Source organism: Psammomys obesus, unplaced genomic scaffold (genome assembly GCF_907164565.1).
Source record: "Psammomys obesus unplaced genomic scaffold, mPsaObe1.curated_primary_1811, whole genome shotgun sequence".
Classification (NCBI taxonomy): Eukaryota; Metazoa; Chordata; class Mammalia; order Rodentia; family Muridae; genus Psammomys; species Psammomys obesus.
The window spans coordinates 312,064-333,734 of record NW_026594377.1 but is presented as its reverse complement, the minus strand read 5'-3'; the positions used below and the strand labels follow the sequence as shown (position 1 = coordinate 333,734).

Genomic DNA, 21,671 nt, shown 5'->3' with positions numbered 1-21,671 from the left:
TTTTCTCTCAGCCAAAACACTCAGCCAGTGTTGTCAGCACGTCTTCCTTTTCTTAATAAAAATATTTCTTAAAATATCATGCCATGTGCGCATTTTAGGCACTGATGAACAAAAACGGAGGACAAAGACTTTAAGTAGTGACCTTACCAAGCTGGCTGCTGCCCGAAGAAAAGATGGCGGCGCCGGCCTCAAATCAGCCTGTGGACTGCGCTGTCTGGCCACCAGGGGGCGTCTGTGGCCCATGCGGCGTGCGTGCCTGGCTGCTCCTGGGCTCTGCGATGACAATGGCACCCCCAGCGTAGGGCAAAAAACAGAATAGCCTTCTTTGTCCTGTCCAGGTCGGGAAACTGAGGATCAGAAGTAGTAGAAGTTGTCTGTTTTTTTTGTCTTTTTTTTCTTCCTTCCTTCCTTCCTTCCTTCCTTCCTTCCTTCCTTCCTTTCTTTCTTTCTTCCCCTCTCCCTCCCTCCCTTCCTCCCTCCTCTCCTCTCTTCCTTCCTTCCTTCTCTCTCTCTCTCTCTCTCTCTCTCTTTGTTGGTTTTTTTTTTTTTTTGAGACAGGGTTTCCCTGTGTAGCCTTGGCTGTCCTGGACTCACTTTGTAGACCAGGCTGGCTTCAAACTCACAAACATCCTCCTCCTGCTTCTGCCTCCCAGAATGCTGGGATTACAGGCGCGTGCCACCACGCCCGGTAGGTGTAGACATTGAATTAGACTAAAATGCAGCCGGCAGAGCTGGGCATGGCATCATTCCTCCCTGCACGGTGGCGGTCAGGAGCAGGACTGCAAGCCTAGGCTAAAGTGACACTGTCTCAAAATAAATGAAGAGAAATGAGTTGCTAAGTCGCAGCTCCGGGGTGTCCTCCCTTACTGCCGAGGTGGGCCATCACGGTTACCAGCTCTGCTTTTCTTTACTAGTCCCTCCACCTAGTCGGTCCATCCTCCTGTTGCTTCATTAGCAGTTACATTTACCTTAGCCAGACAAGATGGCACACGCCTGTAATCCCAGCACTCAAGGAGGCGGAGGCAGGCGGATCTCTGTGAGTACGAGACCAGCCTGATGTACAAAGCGAGTCCAGGACAGCCAAGGCCACACAGAGAAAACACACAGAAAAAATCACCTTAGTCTGTCCTACTTCGGTGCCGTGCATCTCCCTCGCCTGTACTGCCGCTTCGAGTCATCCCTGAGGGCTCTGGTGTCAGGATGGTAGAGTCAGAGCCCAGCGAGGGAAGCATGGCTTCCCTCCCAGCGGGCTAGGTCATTCCGCCAAGGGCGCCTTTGGCAGCCGCGGCTGCAGGGACCTGAGGCCGCAGGGCCTGCCTCGGCTCCCATTGCCTGCAGGTCTCCCGCACCGCCTCCACGCGCCAGCCCCCTGGCCTCCCGCCCGCTCTTCAGCCTCCTTCCCAAAATCGCCAGGGCCGATCCCGCCGGATTCTGCTCCCCTAAGCCTGCGATGTCGGGACAGGGGACCTGCGGGCACTGCGGTGCTGTTTGGCTGCCGGAAAGAGGGGAGGCCCCAGGACAGCCGGGGCCGGGCCGGCCCTTCCCACACCCACTGCGGAGCGGGCCACAGCTCCCCGCTGGCTCCCGAACCCGAGGACTCCGGTTCTCTCACGGAATTTGACCCAGGTAAAAACCGGTTGTTCCGCGTCTACGTGGAAGAGCGCTTCATGAGGAGCCGATGTGACCGAGTGTGGACGAGCGCGACCAGACCGAGGCCTACCCGGGGCTCAGGCGAGGATTTGCGGGCCAGAGCCGCGCTTCAATAAAAGACATTAAAGTTTTTAAAGTTCCATTTTACTTGCGGTGTGTGAGTGTGCGCGCATGCGTGCGCACCTGTGTCTGGTGCATTAGTGTATGCGTGTGTGAGTGTACAGGTATTTGCATGTGGCGTGTGTGTATCGCCTCAGCCTATGTGCAGGCTGGAGGACATCTGAGTTGTCTTCACTCTTCTGATGGGCTATGACAAAGGCTGTGCTTGGGCCACCCTCCTTAGAAATGGGAGATACTGAGAAAATTGCAGTTTTCCAGTCTAGGACGGTGGTGCACATCTTTAATCCCAGCACTTGGGGAGGCAGAGGAAGGTGGTTCTCTTGTGAGTTCGAGGCCAAACTGATCTACAAAGGGAGTATAGGTCAGCCAAGAAATCCTATCTCAAAAAAAAAACAAAACAAACAAAAAACAACAACAAAAGAAAAAGTAAAAATATTGCAGGTTTCTAGCCAGGGAGGACAGTGCCTTGAGCATGGGACACTGTTGGGATACTTTAACCAGTTCCCTGGATGAAGGGTTCCTCTCCCACCTCAGGTTCCCATGATTCATACCCCATCCTGATTCAGGTATGGGGACCCGGGGACTGGCCTGTACCCTCCTCAGAGACTCTGGCCTAACTTCTGTTCTATGCTATTCTATTTTATTTTACTGAGAGGATCTGTGTAGCCTCAGCTGGCCCAGAACTCAGAGGATCCACCTGCCACTGGCCCACCAGGTGTACCCCCACACCTGGCTTTGTTTGTTTGTTTGTATAATGGGGCTCAGGTTGGACTAGAACTCGCCATGTAGCCCTGGATGACCCTGTAGCCTCTGTCCCAGGGACTGGGATGGCGAGCACACCCCTTTATGAAAGAAAACAGACTGGGCTCACACTCTAAATCCCAGCACTTGGAAGGCAGAGGCAGGAAGCTTTCTGTGAGTTCCAGGACAGCCAGGACTACTCAGACAAACCTTGCTCAAAACACAAAAACATGCAAACAAACAAAAAAAGAAAAGAAAAAGAAATAAAGAAGAAAGAAGGTAGGTTGGGAAGATGGCTCAGAGGTTGAGAGCATTGACTGCTCTTCCAGAGGTCCTGAGAGGTCCTGAGTTCAATTCCCAGCAACCGCATGGTGGTTGGGAGGTGGCTCCCAACCGTCTATAATGAGATCTGGTGTCCTCTTCTGGTGTGCAGGTGTACATGCTGACAGAACACTACATAAGGAAATTAATCTTAAAAACAAAGAGAGAAATGAAGTGTAGTTCGAGGTGTCTGTTGCTGTGAGAGGGAAGATGGCTCAGTGGGAATCGGCTCTGCTTCCATGTCCTGGCAACAACCTGAGCTGCCCCAATCCATGTGGTGGCAGTTATGAAGGACAGACTCAACTATCAACAGGTACGTTAGTTTGTGTACCACCAAGGTAAGCAGTGATGTCAGAGACCCAGAGGACAGCCCTCCTGCCGGACCCAGGCCATCTCACACTACTTCTGTTGCCATGGATACATCATAAGAGAGTCACAGAGAAAATTAGCTGAATAGTAGCTGGTGTGGTAATATTTGGTAGCACTGGGAAGGCTGAGGGAGGAGAATTATCAAGCTGAGACCAACCTGGGCTATAGTAAGACATATATCAAAAAAAGCGAGTTCAGGGCTGGAGAGATGGCTCAGAGGTTAAAGCACTGGCTGCTCTTCCACAGGTCCTGAGCTCAATTCCCAACAACCACATGGCAAGATGAGATCTGCTGTACATGCAGGCAGAACACTGCATCCATAATAAATATATCTTAAAAAAAAAAAAAAGTGGGTTCTGGGACTAAGTTGGTAGAATGCTTGTAGCTCAGGGGGTAAAGTGCTTGTAGCTCAGTTGTTAGAGTGCTTGACATTTTGGACATTTTGATACCTACCTCTTACCCCAGGACACAGGAGTCTAAGGAAGGAGGACCAGAAATTTCAAATAGCCTTGACTTTGAGGCCAGTGTGGGCAAGAGGAGACCCTGAGTCATAAAAAAAAAAAAAAAAAAAAAAAAAAAAGAACAAAAGAAAGAAAAAAGAAGGAAGGAAGCAAGCAAGCAAAGACAGGAGGATCTCTGTGTGAGTTCTAGGCCAGTCAGAGGTATAGAGAGAGACTTTGATTAAAACAAAGGAAAGGAAAGGGGGAAAGAAAAGAACCTTGAAAAGTGCTGTCTGTTTCCTCAAGTGACAGGCAGGAAGGCTCACCTCTTGAGACACAGCACCTTAGGTACCTTAAGAGAAATGCAAACGTTTGTTCCTGATAATTCATTGCCTGTGTTTGTTATTAAACCTATTCATTTTATCTAAATGGTAAAGTTCACATATGACATTGGTTTGGTACAATGATAAATTTGCCTTTTGTTTGGAGACAGAAACTCAAGTAGCCAGGCTGACCTGCTCTTGTTGATGTTGAAGGCAGATCTCTCTGTGTCCAACAGACTGGCCTCAAACTAAGGGATTCCTGCCTCAGCCTCCCGAGTGTTGAGAACAGTGCCTAGCATACCCCAATGATGTTGGAGATGGACCCAGTGCTTCCTAGAAGCTGGGCAAGCAGCCTACCACCTGAGCTATCAGCACCCATGCACTGAGCTACTGGCACTCTATCAACTGAGCTGCTGCCCCAGGCACTAGTACTTTCTATGAAGTAGATTTCTCTGTGAAGATTAGGTTGTCCTCACACCCTGATGCTTCAGTCACCAACATGGTGGCTGGCAGGATGGGGCTTGTTCCCAGCTCAAAATCAGTCAGGGACCAGCACCTCAAAAGCTAGGAGTAGAAAGCGTTCCATGTCCTCATTTTAAGCTGTCTTCTCCTCTGATACAGCACCTTAGGAAACACCTTGACGAACTTTCTATATGCTCCTCCCAAAAGGTACATTTTTCACACACTTGTTTGCGAAATTCGTCTGCTCAGAATCAGGCCTTAATCTTCTGCACATGAAATACTTCTGAGGTCACGCCACCTCAGTCAGCAAGCTCAGCCATCCACAGCCAGAGCAAACTGGGTTATCTTTGACACACACTCAGTGGGGCCCAGAGGCACTGAGGGAGGTGGGAGTGAGCTCAGGGTGGAGCCCCTGCCGAGAATGCCCCAGTGAGGGGCTGGGGGTGCATACTGTATGCTTAGTTCTGTCTCAAGCAGTGGATATAGAAGAAAAACAAAGCTAATGTGTCAGGGGAGAATGGTGTCAGTTCAGCTTTTAGCTGAATCCCAAATCCAAGTCTCTGGTCACACAGAGACTCCTTGTGGCTTGGTCACCAAGCCACAATCACTATACCAGAGGAACCTCCCAGTCCTTTCTTCCTTTCTTCCTTCCTTCCTTCCTTCCTTCCTTCCTTCCTTCCTTCCTTCCTTCCTTTCTTTCTTTCTTTCTTCCTTTCTTCCTTTCTTCCTTTCTTCCTTTCTTCCTTTCTTCCTTTCTTTCTCCCTGTTGGAATTTCAGGTAAAGCACACCTGACAATGTGAGTTACTGTGATTTGGGTTTTTCTTCATTTGTTGAGAGGCAGGGTCTCTCACTGCAGCCCATGCTGGCCTGGAACTTGCAGCAATCCTCCTGCCTCCACTTGCACATTGTGATTTATTTTTGTTGGTGTTCTTTTGTGTCTCACAGTGATTTGTTCATTCATTCTGTGTGCACGTATGCAACCCTGAGGATAGTGCTGGATGCCTTCCCTGCTCTCTGTCTGCTCTCACTGGCCTGGGTGGCCAGTGAGTTCCATGCAGCCTCTTGTCTCTGTGTCCCAGTGCTGAGATGACAGTGACATGCCTGGTGTGTTTTCTTTTTTAAATTCTGTGTGTGTGACTGCTCTGCCTGGTTGTCTGTCTGTGCCCCACGTGCATTCAGTGCCCACAGAGATGGAAAGAGGGCATTGGGGCCCCTCAACTGGAGTTATGGACAGTTGTGAGCTACTGGGTGCTTGGGAGTTAATCCCGGGTCCCCTGAAAAAACATCCAGGGCTCTTAGCCACTGAGCCATCTCTTCAGCCCTGTGTCTGGTTTATTTGATCAAATTTCATGTAAAATGAGACTCCAGTCTACAGACTCTCTGTCCTTAGTTTCCCACCTCTATTAAGCCCCAGAATATTCCACTGCCAAACTGTTGTAGGCACTCGGCTCCTGCCCTGTCCTGGCCTGGACTTTTCAAGTCAACGGCGCCTCTCCCTGAGGGGACTTCTGCGCCTGCTCGGTCACCTGTCTCAGAGGATCTTGTGTGTCCATTTCCTCCCAGAGCCTGGGAATCCCTGCTGGTTCTTGGCCCCACCGCAGGCTGGTCCCTCCTTGGGATCCACAGTGGATCCAGATTCTCACCTGCCCCTGGGGCCTGTGCGGCTGCAGCCCTGCCTGAGCCCTCTCCCCTCAATGCCCTGGCTGTGACTCACCAGCCAGCAACTGCCCGGAGCCTGATGGGAGGTGGGCTGGGCGGGCATGAAGCCCAGCATGTGACGAGGCCCCTGGGAACACAAAGCAGAGAGGCCAAGGCCTGTTTGCTTTCTGGGGTTGACCCCTCTCCTCCTCTCCAGCCACAATCTGCTGCACACGGGCTGTGTGCACTGATATGGGGACAATCTGCAACTCTTTGCCCACATCAAACATGAGCCAGCAGCTGTCCTGTGGGGTCTGCTCCTGTGACAGGCACAACTCCAGGGGGAAACTGAAAACCAGCCCCACACTCTTCCTTCCTTCTTCCTCCCGAACCCCATGTTTGTTCAAGACAGCATCTCACTATGTAGCCCTGGCTGTCCTGGAACTCAGTATGTAGACCAGGCTGGCCTTGAACTGTCAGAGGGCCTCCTGCCTCTGCCTCCCAAGTGCTGGAATTAAAGGCATTTACCACCTTGTCCAGCTCAGTAAATATAAATCTTGTGCATCTTTGACTTTTTTCTTTTTAAAAATATAACATTCGTTATTTTAGATTGTGTGCATGTGTGTGTGCCTGGTCCCCGGAGATGTCAGAAGTGGCATTGGGCTCCCTGGAGCGGTGAGGCACTCGGTGTGAGTGCTGGGAACAGAACCTGGATCCTCTGTGCTCTCAGGTCCCAAGCCATCTCTCCAGAGCATCTCAGGATTCTTGTCCTTTGGGCAGATTCTCATGCGTTCATGGTGTTGTGTGAGCTGCCTCCCAGGCTGTCCCTGATTGAATAAAGCAGCTTCTGAAACTATAGAGTTGTTTTTTGTTTTTTTTAATTTTCAAATTTCTGAGTGAGTTCATTGACAATCTCATACTTTTGTACAGTGTTGTGTATGCTGTGTGGTATTGTTTGCCCTCTTCACACAACCTGGTTCCCCTCTCTCAGTCCTTTCCACTCCTAGATTTTCACAACAAATAATGGTGTAACCTACCCAGCACTTCAAGATATAATACATTTTAGCTTCATGAGAACTTGTTCAAAACACTTCAAAGATTCTCTTGAAAAGATGACTCAAAGGTTAAGTTTGCTTGCTGCTCTTCCTGGGAATGAGGATTTGCTTTCCCATACCAGTAATCACCCATAACTCCAGCTTCCGGTGATCTGACATTTTCTGTGGTCTCTGGGAAGACTTGCACAGACACACACTCATATACATAATTAAAAAGAAAATTTAAAAAGCCCTTTATAATTCAAAATAAGCAAGACGGTGGTGGTGCACACCTTTAATTCCAGTACTGGGGAGGCAGTGGCTAGCAGATCTCTGAGTTCAAGGCCAACCTCATCTACAGAGTGAGTTCCAGGACAGCCAGGGCCACACAAAGAAACCCTGTCTTGAAAAACCAATAATAATAACAAATAAAATTTACAGGCACAAAAATGAAGTCCCTCCAGAGGTTGGTAAACCCATGGACTTACCGCCCGCAGTGTGAAAAGGCAAAATTAGGTGGCAGATGAGTCACACGAGTGGTCTCCACTGCAGTGGAGTTCGTTTCTTCTCTCTTGAACAGTTTAGAACTAACCATGAGTCTGTGTGGTGTGCTGTACGGATGTAGCAGCTGTCAACTGCCTGGACAGCAATTCCTTCATTCTTCTTGCTTCATAATTAAGTCTGTCAGACATGCTGGGCCAACATGGTAGAGAGCTATTGGGTGACTGTCCAGGCAGCAACCTGTCCTTTGTATTTTTATTTATCTTGGAAGCCACTTGCCTCTACTTCCTGCTTATTCAGGTGATAATTTTAATTTTGTTACTTTCCAAGTCTCTGATGGGGTTGAAGACTGAATAGTTATAGTTGTACAATTAAGCTTAGTTGTTTAGGAGTTAAGTTGTTTTTTTTTTTTTTTTTTTTTTTTTGTCTAGATAGGTATTTTTAGGTTGATAGAGTTCAGGACTTTAGACTCACCAAGATAGGATAGATGTTGCTTTCTTCACGGTTGGCAAATACAGGTAAGTCAATGTAACTTTTATATACAGTTTTCCTGATTGCTTCATAATTGTTCTTACTGAAGGTAGTTTATCACACACACACACACACACACACACACACACACACACACAGCCTTTTATTTTTTATTGGACTAAAAGGCAGAATGTAGAGGAATATCTTGTGTGTTCTATGGATGTAGCAGCTGTCAATAAAAATCTGACTGGCCAATTAGCTGACTGGGCAGAGAAAGAGGAAGAGAGAAAGAGAAAGAGAGGTGGAAGGTGGGATTTCCTGAGAGAAACAGGAGGAAGGAGAAGGAGGAAGGCTTTTTGCCAGGAGACAGAGAGAGACAGACATGCCTGCATCCCGGGAGGCTAGCTGGCCACGTGGCTGATGAGGAAAGTGGGCAAGGTGCCATAGATGAGCTGGTTGAGAGTCCGCCCAGCCTGAAAAAGTCAAAAGGTCTTGGCGTTATTTCATGGTCTGAAGGTCTTTCTTTGCCAGGAGACATAAGCTGCCAGCCATCAACACTAGACCTTCTTACACCTTGTCCTTTTATTTTTGTTGCAGAAGAAATGATGGGATTGTTCTTGAGGTTTGTTAAAAGTTCCGAAGCCTCAGGTTCACCACCCATGTTGGAAGAAACCAAGAAGACGTTAACCCAATGAAGAAGCAGGCAGCACTTTGCACCCATCACTGGCTTGGGGTGGGAGGGTGACGGCCGCGGAACTCCAGGCAGACACTTCACAAGCCCCATTGTAGCCAGCCAGCTCCGAGGGTGGCCCCCAGGCTCCACAGTGGCCCCTGAGGCCATCACCTGCTAACTTCCCCAATCCCATCTCCATCCCAAGTGTCCACACTGAGCTTGCACACCGCCCACAGCTCCCTGTGCCCTCCGCATGGGTTCTTTTCCCATTCCTGTTTTGTTTGTTGTGTTTAAGGTGGACTCAGGCTGAGGCTAGTCAGGAGCTGAAAGTGGGCAGGACTCAGATGATTCCACAAAGGAGGGTGGGTGAATGGGATGACAGCCAGAAACCATCAACCCTTCTGGCAATACCAGCTGCTTACACATGACGGGCAGGTGCTCTATGCTGAGCCAAGTTCTGCTCCAATATGCAAGATTTTTAGAAAAGCACAACTCAGGATCTGATCTGGCTTTGTGTTGCCAGAGCAACTGCTGAGGAACTGGCCAGGTCTTGGTAAAAACAATATGGAGAACCAGAGCGGTGCAGCCAGTGGCGGCGGGTTACACAGCAACTTCACTGGGTTTTGTTTCAGGAGGAGTGTGCTGAGCACTAAGCTTGAGGAGCCCTAGTTCTGGAGGAGGACCCCAGTTCTCCCTCCACTGTAGGCAGGTCTTGAATTCTGAATTTGTTTGTGGTTGCTGTGGGACTCGAGGCCATCTCAGGTCATCCAGGCTGGCTCGGTACACACCATGAAGCCAAGGCTGACACTTGGAGCTTCAGCTCCTTCCACCCTCATGCTAGGATGACTGACTGGAGTGTCCAGCAGGTTTCTGCATTGTTCCTGGAGCCAGCCAAGCCTGAAGCTGACTCAGCCAAAGGAACTTAACTGCTTCCTGCCTGGCGCAGGCTGGGCTCCGTTTCTCCTGGTTCTTGACAGGGCCTCTGCTGCCCCAGAGCCACCAGGAATGCGGCAGGCTCTTGGCCTGAGCTGCAGATGCCAAGATCAGCAGGGGAGATGGACTCAGCCCTGTAGGGGAGGCCCCACCTGGCCCTTTGAGACAGTCAGCAGGAGTGGGGGTGGGACATGGAGAAAAGGAGAGGGAGGCCTGGGCTCTATGCTCTGTCCAGGAGGGCAGCAACCAGGTCTTGAGGAGGGTCTGGAGTGAGAGTCTTGGGTGAGTCAGCAGGAGGAGCTTCTAAAATTCCTGCTCAAAGCACCACAGGATAAAGCTGCTGAGAACAGAACAGCCAGGGGCCTGTGCGTGCAAAAATGCTAAAAAAAATATTGGGAGATTGAAGTCAGCTGTGCTGCGAAGGACACCATCTGGGGGAGGGGTGTGTGTGGCCTGCAGCGTTTCCATTCCCGGGACCAGAGGCCTGGACCATTCACACTCAAACACAGAGGAAGACAAATTCCCGAAGAGCAGCCTCTGTGCTAAGGAGCCTGATAACATCCAGCAGCCTTTGTGCTAAAGGAGGAATGCGGTGGGAGGTAGGGGATGAGGGAGACTGGGCTGTGGGGCCAGGGAGTGGATAGGGCTGACTGCAGGAGAGGCAGGCCGAACTGGGTGAGACAGGGATGGCAGCTGGTGCTGCTGTAGAGGTGTTTGCTATGGAGATATGGAAAAAGAAGAGGCCAGATTGAAACAGAAACGGGACAGGCGAGAGGGTTCAGTAGGTAGAGGAGCCTGCTGCCAAGCTGAGAACCAACTTCTGCAAGCTGTCCTCTGCCTCCCTGTGCTGCTGCATCGCTGTGATTGCATGCACACACACAAAACACACACCTTTGATGCCTTTGATCCCAGCACTTGGGAGGCAGAAGCAGGTGGATCTCTGAGTTCAAGGCCAGCCTGGTCTACAGAGTGAGTTCCAGGACAGCCAGAGCCACAGAAAAACCTTGTCTTGGAAAACCAATAAACCTTTAAATATAAATTAAGTAAGTATGGGAAGTGGTGGGGTCCAGGAGGGGAGAGGATGTAGGAGGCTCAGGACCTTCTTGCTTGACAAACTGAACGCTGGGCAGGTGGAGGCGGGAGGATCAGGTAGTCAAGGTCATCCTATCCTGAGCTGTAGAGCATGGGGGGCCAGCCTATCTAACATTACTTCATCCTGCTCCCCAGATTAAACACGCTGTAGCCATAGGAGCCAGCCAGGTCATGGCCACCCGAGAAATCAATTTCCCAGGAAAAAAGGCAGTGGGGGGGTTCGGGGCATGGCTTCCAGGACCACGCATGCGTAGGGCCCCACACATCCTTCTGTTTGAGCTGAGCAGCGGGAGCTCAGGCTGGTCTTTCCCATGCTGGGAACAGAGGCTCTGGCACACACAAACAGCCCAGGTCATGACAGCCGTCCACTCAGGTGTTTGCTGTCCTGTGGTTTTGAGACAGGACAACATGCCATAGCCCAGATGAGTCTGGAACTCGGAGCACCCTCCTGCCTCAACTGTCTGAGGTCTGGATCACAGGTGTGTGCCACCACAGCTGGCTTGCTCCAGCAGAATCGTCAGCTTACAGTGTAAATGCATCTACCTGTAGAATTTTCCTACACTATTTGTCTGGCAACCATCACTCCAACCGAAAGCCATATATATTCACTAAAAGAATTTTTTTTTTTTTCAAAAATATGTTCCATCCATGGGTTCATGGAACACACAGATATGGAACCGGATACTGACATCAACTGATTATGTCACACACCATTGAACAGACACATGTGAACACCCACAGCAATTTTATTTGTTGTTCACAAAAGTTGGAAACAATCTAGTGATCCACCCACTGCGAATGGATGGCACATTGTGGTATGTCCTTATAATGGAATACTACTTGGCAACAAAAAAGACTGAAATATTGATATACACAAAAGCAGGGAGTGACAGCTAGACAGCAGCCAGAATACCTTAAGACCCTGTGTCAAAAAATAAAAACGGATGTCTAGGTGACTAGTTCAGCAATAGAGTGCTTGCTTAGCAGGTGCGAAGCCCAGGTGGAGAGGGTGGAGAGGGCGGGAGGTGGTGTTTATGGGACCTCCTGGAAGCTGTAACAAGTTAGCAGAGGTTAGGTGGCTGATCCCAAGAAGAAACATGTTCTCTGATATTCTGCAAACCTTCAGTACAAACTCCAGGAACCTTGTGAGGGCTCTGAAAATCTGTCCCTTGGCACTTCCCGGAGGCTCCAGCAATCCTTGGGGCTCGGTGTCCTGTAGACACCACATTTTCCCCTTTGCCTTTCTTTCCCCAGTGTCTATGTCCCCTTCCACTGTTTAAAAAATAAACTTTGTGTTTGTGGACATGGAACTCTGGGCCTACTGTGTCCTGGGCAAGCCCTTTACCGAGGAGCCCCCCTGCCAGCCCAGATTACCTATATTTGTTTTGGAACAGGGTTTTCCGTAGCCTAGGCTGGCCTCAAATACACTATGTAGCTGGGGAGAACCTTGAACTCCTGACCCTCCTCCCTCTACCTCCCCGGTGCTGGGGTGATAGCCTTCGGTTTCTCTGCCCATGAAATGGAAAAACCCCACAGCCTGGAGAAGCTGGGCATTCTCGGCCTCCAACCACAGCTCTACAGGGTTCCGAAGGTTTCAGAAGTTTTTCTTTGTGGCTGGAGAACCAACCCTCTTGGTTTGTGTGTGGGTGGGACACAGGGATTTCCAGGGTGGGGCCTGTGTCAGCCAAGCTTCTGAACAGGCTCTGAAATGGTCACTCAGAGAGGAGGCTGCTGGCCCTTGGCCTCCAATTGGCCCTTTGGGGCCCTGCCCTCAGAGGTTGGTCTCAAGAGCTTGCGCTGGGAACAGTGGGTGGGCCTCGTCCCCTGGCCGGAAGCCAAGGGGCTTCTTGGTCGCAGCAGGAATGTCTTCCGAACCCTGGGAGAAATTGGAGGACATCACACACCCGTCCCAGATGGGGTCCCTGAGGACTAGATCAGCTATGTGCAAGGTGGCCCAGGCCCCCTCCATTAGCATCAGTTGCTGCCCAGGCTAGCCTTGTAACTGAGGCTAGGCTCATTCTCCTGATCCACCTTCCAGGTACTCTACCAAGCCCCAGCCCCAGTTCTATTCTATATTTTTGATACTGGGCCTCTCTCTGTATCCCACTGTAGCCTCAAACTTGCAGTGATCCTCCTGCCTCAGTGCTGGGATCACCACTGTGACCACACCCACGTTCATTTTATTTTTATGTCGCGGGTGTGGGTGTTCTGCTAGCGAGTCCTGTGCGCGCCTGATGCCCTGACACCCAGGCACTAGAGTGAGGCGATTATGGGCACCCTGTGGTACCTAAATGGACCTCAGTGGGCCCGCTGTGTCACGGTTGCTTGAAACAGGCTTCCATGGGGCCCAGGCAGGCCTCAGGCCTGCTAAAGCTCAGGCGGCCTTGAACTCCTAGCCTGGCATTGCACATTCCTGTTTTTGGTATCACCTGCTGGAAAGCCTCTTCTTTCTTCGTGTCGCTTTCTTGACCTGAGGTGACAGCCTTTCCCACTTTCAGGTCACAGGCTCTGCAGTCCCTGGCCTCGGCTCCAGCCTAGCTCTCCCTCTCCCCGCTTCTTATGTAATTCTGAGTTAAGTAATATTATCTTAAGAATATTCTTCATAAGTGGTGTCTCTTTTGAGGGGAAACCAGTTTCCCCAGCCACAGGCAGGAAATAATTGTTTAAAAAAACAGATATGATAAAAATAGACAGTGCTCATGTGTGCTGGCCCCTGGGAAAGGGATAGCTTTAACCACAGAGTGGAATCTGCCCAGCCCCTGAGGCCACACCCACCAGGTCCCCATGCCTTGGCCCCAGTGGCCAATACTGGATCTGACCTTCATTAAACTGTCCTCCAGGGTGACGGTGTCCTCCTTCGGGGCCACAGATGCTGTCTGCCGAGCAAGGTCCCACCACAGCAGTCCAGGGCCCAGGGAGCTGCGCTTGGTGGGGCCTGAGAGGTAGGGAGGGTGGGGACTTAGGGTGGGTTCTTGCCAGCCCTTATGCCAGCCATGGCTGCCCACTCAGTCTGACTGAGTTGCTTTACCTGCTGTGTAAGGAGTCAAGTTGGTTTTAGTGTTAGGCTATTTTTCTCTTCTGAGACATTCTCCAGCTACATCTCATTTGTTCTGGTACTCATGGCAATCCTCCTGCCTCTGCCTCCTGAATGTTGGCATAAGTGGTGGGTGCCATTGGCTCAGCTGGCTAGGAGTGTCCACCATTCCAACCACTTACTGTTTCAACCCTAGTGTCTCAAAGTTCGGCAAAAGCCTGAGGGCATCAAGTCACTAAATCAGAGGAGGAAGGTGGCTGCGGCTTTGGGTTGGTCATCAAAGGGCTAGGGCTCAGTGGGTAAGGTCTGTTCTGTGTATCCCCAGAACAACAACAACAACAACAACAACAAAAAGCAGGTATGGTGGAGCAAGTGCTGAGGAGCAGGTGGGAGAGGAGGCTGCTAGGTCTGCCTCAGCTACAAGAGGAGTGGGAGGCCAGCCTGGGCTAAATCAGAGCCTGTCTCAAAAGGAAATGCACGACTAAGAGAAGAAAGCACGTGGGGTGGTGCTTTCCAAGCACTCAGAAAGCCTAGGCAGGGAGATTGTCACGAGTCAGAGGGTCAGCCTGTAACACAGAGTGAGACCCTATCTCAAACCCAAGCACAAAAGATTTTTGGCAACACAAACAGGCACCTCCCCAAGCTGAGATTTGTTTCAGGACCACGGACAGCGCCCCGCATCCCCTCGCTGTAGTAAGGGCTCTCTGGAAGGAACCTGCCTCAGTTCCCGCGTCTGCAAAATAGACCTGGCCTTGCGGGGCGCGGGGTGCCTCGAGGATGACGCAAATGTGCCAGCTCTCAGCCCGGGGAGAGCCTCTTCTAGCTCTCCCTTTGGGAAGCCGGAGGTGGAGGCAAGAGGATGAAAGGTTGAGCCCGAGGGAGGCCGCTGCACTTACCGGTTAGGTAGCTGATGATAGCGCCACAAAGCACAGTGGTCAGCGTGCCCAGAGCCCCGTAATAGAGATAGGATATGGCATAGAAGGTGGCGGCGAGGGTAGGGCGGCCTGCGTCCATCCCAGAGCTGGGGTGAGAGAGGAAGGTGTGACATGCCTTCTTCCCCCGTCTGTCTAGCAGCCCACCGGGCCCTGCTTCAGCCATCCGTCAGATATGGTGACTTGCGCAGAAGCCAGGTCTCACCGATTTCCGCTACAGCCTGCCACCCTTCGTGGCTGCCCATTGATCTTGCAATTAAATGAAACTGAATACTTAGAAAGAAATCTTGTCACAACCTCCACAGCTGTCCATGAGGAAGGAAGCTCCTAGGAGCACAGAAATGTCAACAGGACCCGACCAAGCCTCGGAAGGTTTCAGATGGGCACGGAGCTTGCTTTAGCATTTTCTATTCTTTCTCTGTATTTTCCTAGAAGTAACCCAGGACCTCTGCCATGCTAGGAAAGTGCTCAACCACGGAGCTACATGCCAGCTCAGGCCTGTTTTTGAGACAAGGTTGTTACAGACTCCTGCGTGTTGGGAGAGAAGCCTGCACACACACTCGGCCTTGTGCACGAAGGTTCACTGAAATTCTGTTCACTACAGCCCAACCCAGACACCACCCACATGTCCATCAACTGACGAGCAGTTACCACACATGGAAATGGTATATCCATTCAAAGGAATATTACTCAGCCATGAACGAGAAGGAAGCAAAGGCATGTGCTCCAATCACAGACAATCACTGATGAACTTTCAAAACAGGGTGAGACACAAAAGCCAACATATTCTAGATTTTGTTCACAGGGAAAGCCCAGTACAGGTAAACCAACAGACTTAAAACATGGATCCTCAAAGAAAAAGAAAGAAAGAAAAGAAAAAAACAAAGAATGAAAGGGCACACTGGGATCCAGGACCTCTTTGGCTACATACAGAGTTTTGGGGCCAGCCTGGGCTACATGAGTCTATCTCAAAGTACTAGAATACAAAAAATAAAAGCAAAAGTGAGTCAGTTCCTTTGCCTTTGGCCTCTGCCCTTCTGCTAGGTGCCACTCGCTTCCCTGTGGCCTCTGAACTGGAATGTGGCCGGATGGCCTTTGCACAGATGGGTTTTTTGTCCTCTATCAATGCTCCCCTTCCCCCTGCTGGCCTTGGTCCCAGTCCCTTCCGGTTAACAACCTGACATCACACCCTGGACCCCGACACCCGGTTGCTCACCTGGGGCCCCCGCTGGAGGCGTTGGCGGCTCTGGATGGGCCAAGGAGGAGGGAGGCGTTGGTGCACCCTGCGGCCGAGGTGGGCAGCACCCCCATGGTCTGCTCTCCGGGCGGGTACAGTGTGGCCCCCACGGCCACCCACAGGGATATAGCCAAGCCTGCTGCCAGCCCAGAGAGGACGCCCTGGGGGCAGAGTCACCATGAGGGAAGGGGTTCCTCGACCAAGCTTCCTACAGACCACGCCCACCGCCTTCCCCACTCACAGGCGTGTTACAGGCTGGGAGCAGCATCCCCAGCGTGAAGGCTCCTAGCAGAGGCCCACTGATGACGCCCATCACGGTGAAGGAGCCCTGCCAGGCAGGTGGAGAAGGGCTAGGCTTAGCCACCACCTCTCGGGACTCAGTTTACTCTATGGAATCCCACTGCAGGTCTTGAGACTGCTCTGCCCAGTTTCCTCAATCCTGTTTCTCCCCCAAGGCTGATAGACAGTGATGGTCTTACATGTGCCTTAGACCTCTTTATGTAGCTAGGGCTTGCTTTGAAGCCCTCTTCTGCCTGGCTCAGTGCCAAGCCTCCCCTCCCCCCAGTGTTCCCAGTGGACTGAGCATCTCCCTGAGGTTCAGCTGGTGTTGGGGGTACAAGGCAGGCGGGGTTGGGGTTCTTACCTGGAGGACACCGCCTCCCAGCAGCGAGGACAGAGCAGCCACGGAGAGGCAGGCTGAGCCGTAGATGAATGCTGTGGTGGAGGGATAGCACAATCAGTGTGGGGTACCATCATGGCCCGAACACCAGCCCCCCCAAACTCACATAGCCCTTTAGAGATGTAAACCAGCTTCCGAGGTGCCAGGCCAGGCATCCTTGGCTTGACAAGGTCTTCCACGGTGACGGCTGCCATGGCGTTGATACTGGTGGATGCGGTGCTGTGGGAGGAGAACAAGGGAAGCACCTCAGGACACAGGACACATCAGACAGCTGGGCAACCCTCTGCCTGGGGCCATCTCCCATAGGCGATGGATGGACCCAGAACATGACATGCTCCCAGGGGATGATGGCCAGTCAGGAAGGGCAGAGCTCCTGAGGGCCGAGCCACAGCTGTGGGGTGAACGGAGCACCCACCTGAGGGTTCCACTGTAGGCACAGGCCAGAAAGAGCCCGGGGACTCCCGGCAGGTCCTCAAAGATGTCCAATACGAGCAGCGGCATGTACTGTGGGACAAGGACAGTGGTTTCTGGTTTTGGTTTTGGTGTATTGGGCGGGCCAGCCTTGGCTACATAGTCAGTCACAGGTCAGCCTGAGCTACATGAGACCCTGTCTCAACAACCCCTTACCCTCCTGTTAGTGACTGTTAGTTGAGATGTTCGTCTTGCCTGCTCACACACTCACTATGGCCCCCACAAATCACCTCCCTGCCTCCCCCACCCTGTCCTCAAGATGTCTTTCCAGGCTACACCTTCTGGGAGAAATGCTTTTCCAGCCCCACCTGGTGGAGGGGAGAGGGAGAGAGTTTGATGTGAGTGAACTCACCTGGTCTGGGGCTGAGATGCGGCCTGTGAGGAGGGGGTCACACTGTTTGTAGTACACGAACATGACAACGCCACAGCAAGCCGCGCTGGCCACAATCAGGAAGAGACCCAGCTGGTTGACAAGCAGGGCCCTAGAGAACACGGTGGCCTTAGGAGCGGGGATGAAGGGGCAGCCGGTCCCACGAGACTCCACGTGGGTCCCTCACCTGCATACTCACAGCTTGGCCTTTCTCTCTGTGCGGCAGGCCACATAGCGCTGGACCTGGGCTTGGTTCACACCGTACATGGAGAGCCACACCAGTGTGCCACCCACCACAAAAGTCCAGAAGGTATAGCGGCTCCGAGGGTCGGGGTCAAAGCTGGGGAGGGAGGGAGACAGCTGGCAACCTCATGAGGGTGTCATGTCACCCTCCCCAGGTCACCCACGCTTGTTCTAGGTCCTAAGCGGACATCTGCGGAGAGTTTTGAAGTGTAAGTAGGAGTTTCTATGTTGAGTTTTGCTTCCCTCTGACACCTGTGCATGGGGGTGGGGTACTCAGAAGCTATCATTCCATGATCATAGTACTGGGAGGCTGAGGGAAAGCTGTGGGGCTGCCTGGCCTGCAGAGTGAGGCCCCATCTCTCACTCCATCAGGTTGATCCGGGAGTGGTTCTGAGCGAGCCTGAGCACGTTCCAGGGGCCCCCCATGAGCATGGTGCCTCGGGCCAGGATCACCCAGAAGCCAAGGAGCATCACCACGACCTGGAACACGTCTGTCCAGACCACGGCCTTCATACCGCCCTGTGTGGGAGAGGCAGCACAGTCACAGGCCTGCCTGGGGTGAGAGGCAGAGACACCTGCTCACTCTGCGATGCTTCCTGTGTCACAGGGAGCCACAGTCCCCTTCCTGAGCTTCCCCACCTGGAAAATAAGGTTAGTGTACTGTCCCATGGTTGGCTGGAGGATTAAACAAGATGATGGGTGAAAGGTTGTAATGGCCCCAACATAACAGCGAATATTTCAATACCCGTTGTTAGCAGTGTCCGTGTGTGTGTGTGTGTGTGTGTGTGTGTGTGTGTGTGTGTGTGTGTTTAGGACTATGTAGCCCAGGATGGCCTAGAACCTTCCAGCCTCCAGCCTAGGCCTCCCTAGGGCCGCTGTGACTGGAGCCTGGTGGCTATGCCTGTTTTCACAAACTGTGATTTCTCCCTGCCTTTTCCTGCCATTCACAGAGAGCTGAGCCTCCGGCTCCAGGAGCAGCAACCAGAACATGCCAGCCCCCCAGGTGGCACGGCCAATCTTGGAACCCGGAGAAGAGCAGGCCAGAGTCTCAGCCAGCTCCAGCTGAAACCAGTTAACTGCTGGGCAGGAGCCAAGAAAGGCAGAGGCTCAGATCACGGGAAGGCAAAGCCCAGGAGGACTGCCGGATCCAGCCGCACCTGAACTAGTGAGCCTGTCTGTCAGTCGTTATGTGGGAGAGGCCATGGGGGCCAGCTGGGCAGGGCTAGCTCGGGATTTAGGCAGCTGGGTGGTGCTGCCTGCCTGGGCTCTCCACGGGTCAGCGGCCACTCACTCACCACGGTCGTGTACACGGTGCAGATGATCCCCGTGGACAGGAGTGAGGCCCAGATGTCTAACCCGGTCACTGCAAAACACACCTTCTGTTAGGCCTCTTATCCTGCCTGCTCACGTGGGGTCCAGCCTGGACTACTAGGCTCCCACCCCTCTCCCGCCCGCCAGTCAGACCTTGGTTGAGGATGAGCGCCGGCGCGTAGATCACGATGCCAGTGTACAGCATCTAAGGGTAGGGAGGGCCCGTGAGAGCAGGGGGCGGGGCCAGCAGGAAGAGGGCGGGTTCAGGCAGGGAAGCGGGGAAGCCAGGATACAAGAGGGCGATTTTTAGGTGGGATAGTGGTGGAGCTGGGCAAAAGGGTGCCCCTAGGCAGGAGAAGGGTGGACCCATGGGCGTGATCCCGGTAGGTCCCACGGAAGCTAAGCTCACTCTGGGCAGGGGCGGGGCCAGACAGGATAGGGGCGTGGCGTGAGGGCAGGTTGGGGCGGGCTGTGACAGGGGCTAGCGAGGGCGTGGCTGGTTGGGCCCCGGGCTCACCGTGGCCGCCAGGTACTGCAGCGTCCCGCAGAGCCGCACCGCTCGGCTGAAGCGCAGCTCTAGGTACTGCAGAGGGAGCCAAGGGCTGGAGGTCAAGCGGCCCCTCGGCCCCTCTCATTGTTCTTACTCTCTCCCGGGTGCCCAGCTCTGCGCTGACACAGAGTAGGACAAGCCGGCTTGCAACTCGCAGCAGTCCTCTGGCCAGCGCTTCGCTAGTGCTGAGTTGTCAGGCCTGGGCCTTCAAATTGTCACTACCTTTGTTGGACGATTGCAAGATGTCCAGTTGCGCCTTAAGATTTGAAACTGGGGTCTCTCTAGTGAGTCCAGCTTGCCTGGAGCTCACGACAATCCTCCTGCCTCAGTCTCGCTAGCGCTGAGAGTGCCACCCCGTTTTCACTACAGCTGTTGGACGGTTGGGAAACCCTGGGGGCCCTGCGCCACGCTGCGGGCGTTTGAGCCAGACAGGCGCGGGTAGGCGGCCTGTCCCGGGCGCGCGCGGGGACGGGTCTCGGCGGAGGCCACCGCCCCGAGGCTGCTCCGAGCGGTGGGACCCGGACTCGCTCTTCCTCCTTCCTGGCCCCGCCCGGTGCCCGCGGCATCTTCCCGGAACCGTCCCGCGGGCCCCGGCCCCTACCTGGTAGGTGCTGGTGAGGCCCAGGCGGTAGAAGATGGGCAGGAAGAGCAAGGCGGTGAGCAGCGAGTTGAGCAGCTGGCCCGCGCACATCCACAGGAACTTGAGGCCGTAGCGCGACGCCTCGGCGGGGACCCCGAGCACTTGCACGGCCGACATGAAGCTGGCGGCCAGCGACAGCCCCACGGGCACGGCCGCCAGCTGCCGGCCGCCGGTGAAGAAGTCCTCGGCGCTGCGCTGGCCGCCGCGAGCCAGGCCGACCCACAGCCCGATGCCCGTGGACACCAGCAGCATGGTCGCGAACACGCCGTAGTCCCAGGCGCCGAAGGTGGCCCGAGCCCTGGCCGCGCCCTCCATGGAACGGCGCCTGGCGCGCGGGGATGCGGGACGTGGGGAGCGGCGTGGAGGGTCCCCTTGCTCTGCGCGCCGCGGATTTATTGGGCTCCGGGGTGAGGGCGGCTCCGCCCCCGCCGGGAGGAGGGCGCGACCCGCACCCTTTCCGTCCTGGCGAGCGGGGCTGCCGGGCGCGGGCGGCCTCTTGGCTCCGGACGCTCGCTCCCACACCCAGCCCTCGTGTAAGGTGGTGGACACACGGGGAGGGCGACGGAGGGGCGAGGCCTGCGCTCACCCGGCTTCGGTGCGGAGCGACCCTCCGTCAGCGGGGTCCGCCTCTCTCCATGGTAGGGTCGGGAACTGGCCAGCCTCGCCCTCTGGCTAACCCGGTAGGGGTCACTCGGGTCCTTCTAGCTTCTCCCTTCTGGTTAAGACTCAGTTTCCCCACCTGTACAATGGGAGTCCGGCCGTGCCGTGTGCGTGGGAGTTTGAGGCTGAACCTCATGCAGCCCAGGCTGGCATGGAGTCCTGACCTTGCCTGGGCAGCGAAACACGAGCATGCACACCTGGCCTAGCTCTCCTCCCTCTTCCTGCTTTCTCTTCTTTCCTTCCTTCACACAGGCTGGTCTGGAAGCTGTGGCAATCCTTCTGCCTCAGCTTCCCTAGTGATGGGATGACAAGTGTGGGCCACCCGGCCTGCAAGCTCATTCGCTCGTTTTTTGGGCGCCTGTTTCTCCCTTCAGAACAGAAGCTTGCTAGCAGTGGCTTTCGAGAGGCCCAGGACTGACGCGGGCCCGGAGTGATGTAAGCTGTCACCGTGGGACCCTTCCCTGTTGAACTGGCTGGCTGGTGTGTCTGGGATCGATTCCCTCACTACATGTTTTGGGTGGCCTAAGGCGAGAGCCCCCTCCTGGTGTCACGGGGAATCTGAGGCAAGGCCCACGTCAAAGGGCCGGTGGAGGCATTCCCCAAGCCTTGGTGACTGGATCACGGACACTGGGGGGGGCCACTGAAGACTTTGACCCCGATGGCTTTAAGGTTTTGAAATGCTTCAGAATGGGTAGAGCTAAGGCGAGATGGAAAGGGCATGAGGCAGTTCATTTCGGAGCCGACCTGGAGTAAGGAAGCAGGGGGGAACAGGAGA

The 21,671-nt window shown here is 53.6% G+C and overlaps 1 protein-coding gene across 1 annotated transcript; it reads right to left on the bottom strand.

The window, feature by feature from the left end:
- Nucleotides 1–11,507: 11,507 nt before the first annotated feature.
- Nucleotides 11,508–20,551, bottom strand: Slc5a5 (solute carrier family 5 member 5). Its single transcript, XM_055618828.1, has 15 exons — nt 20,198–20,551; nt 19,564–19,629; nt 19,200–19,251; nt 19,031–19,098; nt 18,100–18,254; nt 17,692–17,832; nt 17,475–17,604; nt 17,067–17,155; nt 16,758–16,870; nt 16,616–16,686; nt 16,214–16,300; nt 15,952–16,133; nt 14,700–14,824; nt 13,589–13,704; nt 11,508–12,645 (listed from the first exon to the last, which is right to left on the bottom strand). The coding sequence occupies exons 1-15, from the start codon at nt 20,549–20,551 to the stop codon at nt 12,541–12,543; spliced, it is 1,854 nt and encodes a 617-aa protein (XP_055474803.1). The 3' UTR covers nt 11,508–12,540.
- Nucleotides 20,552–21,671: the final 1,120 nt, after the last annotated feature.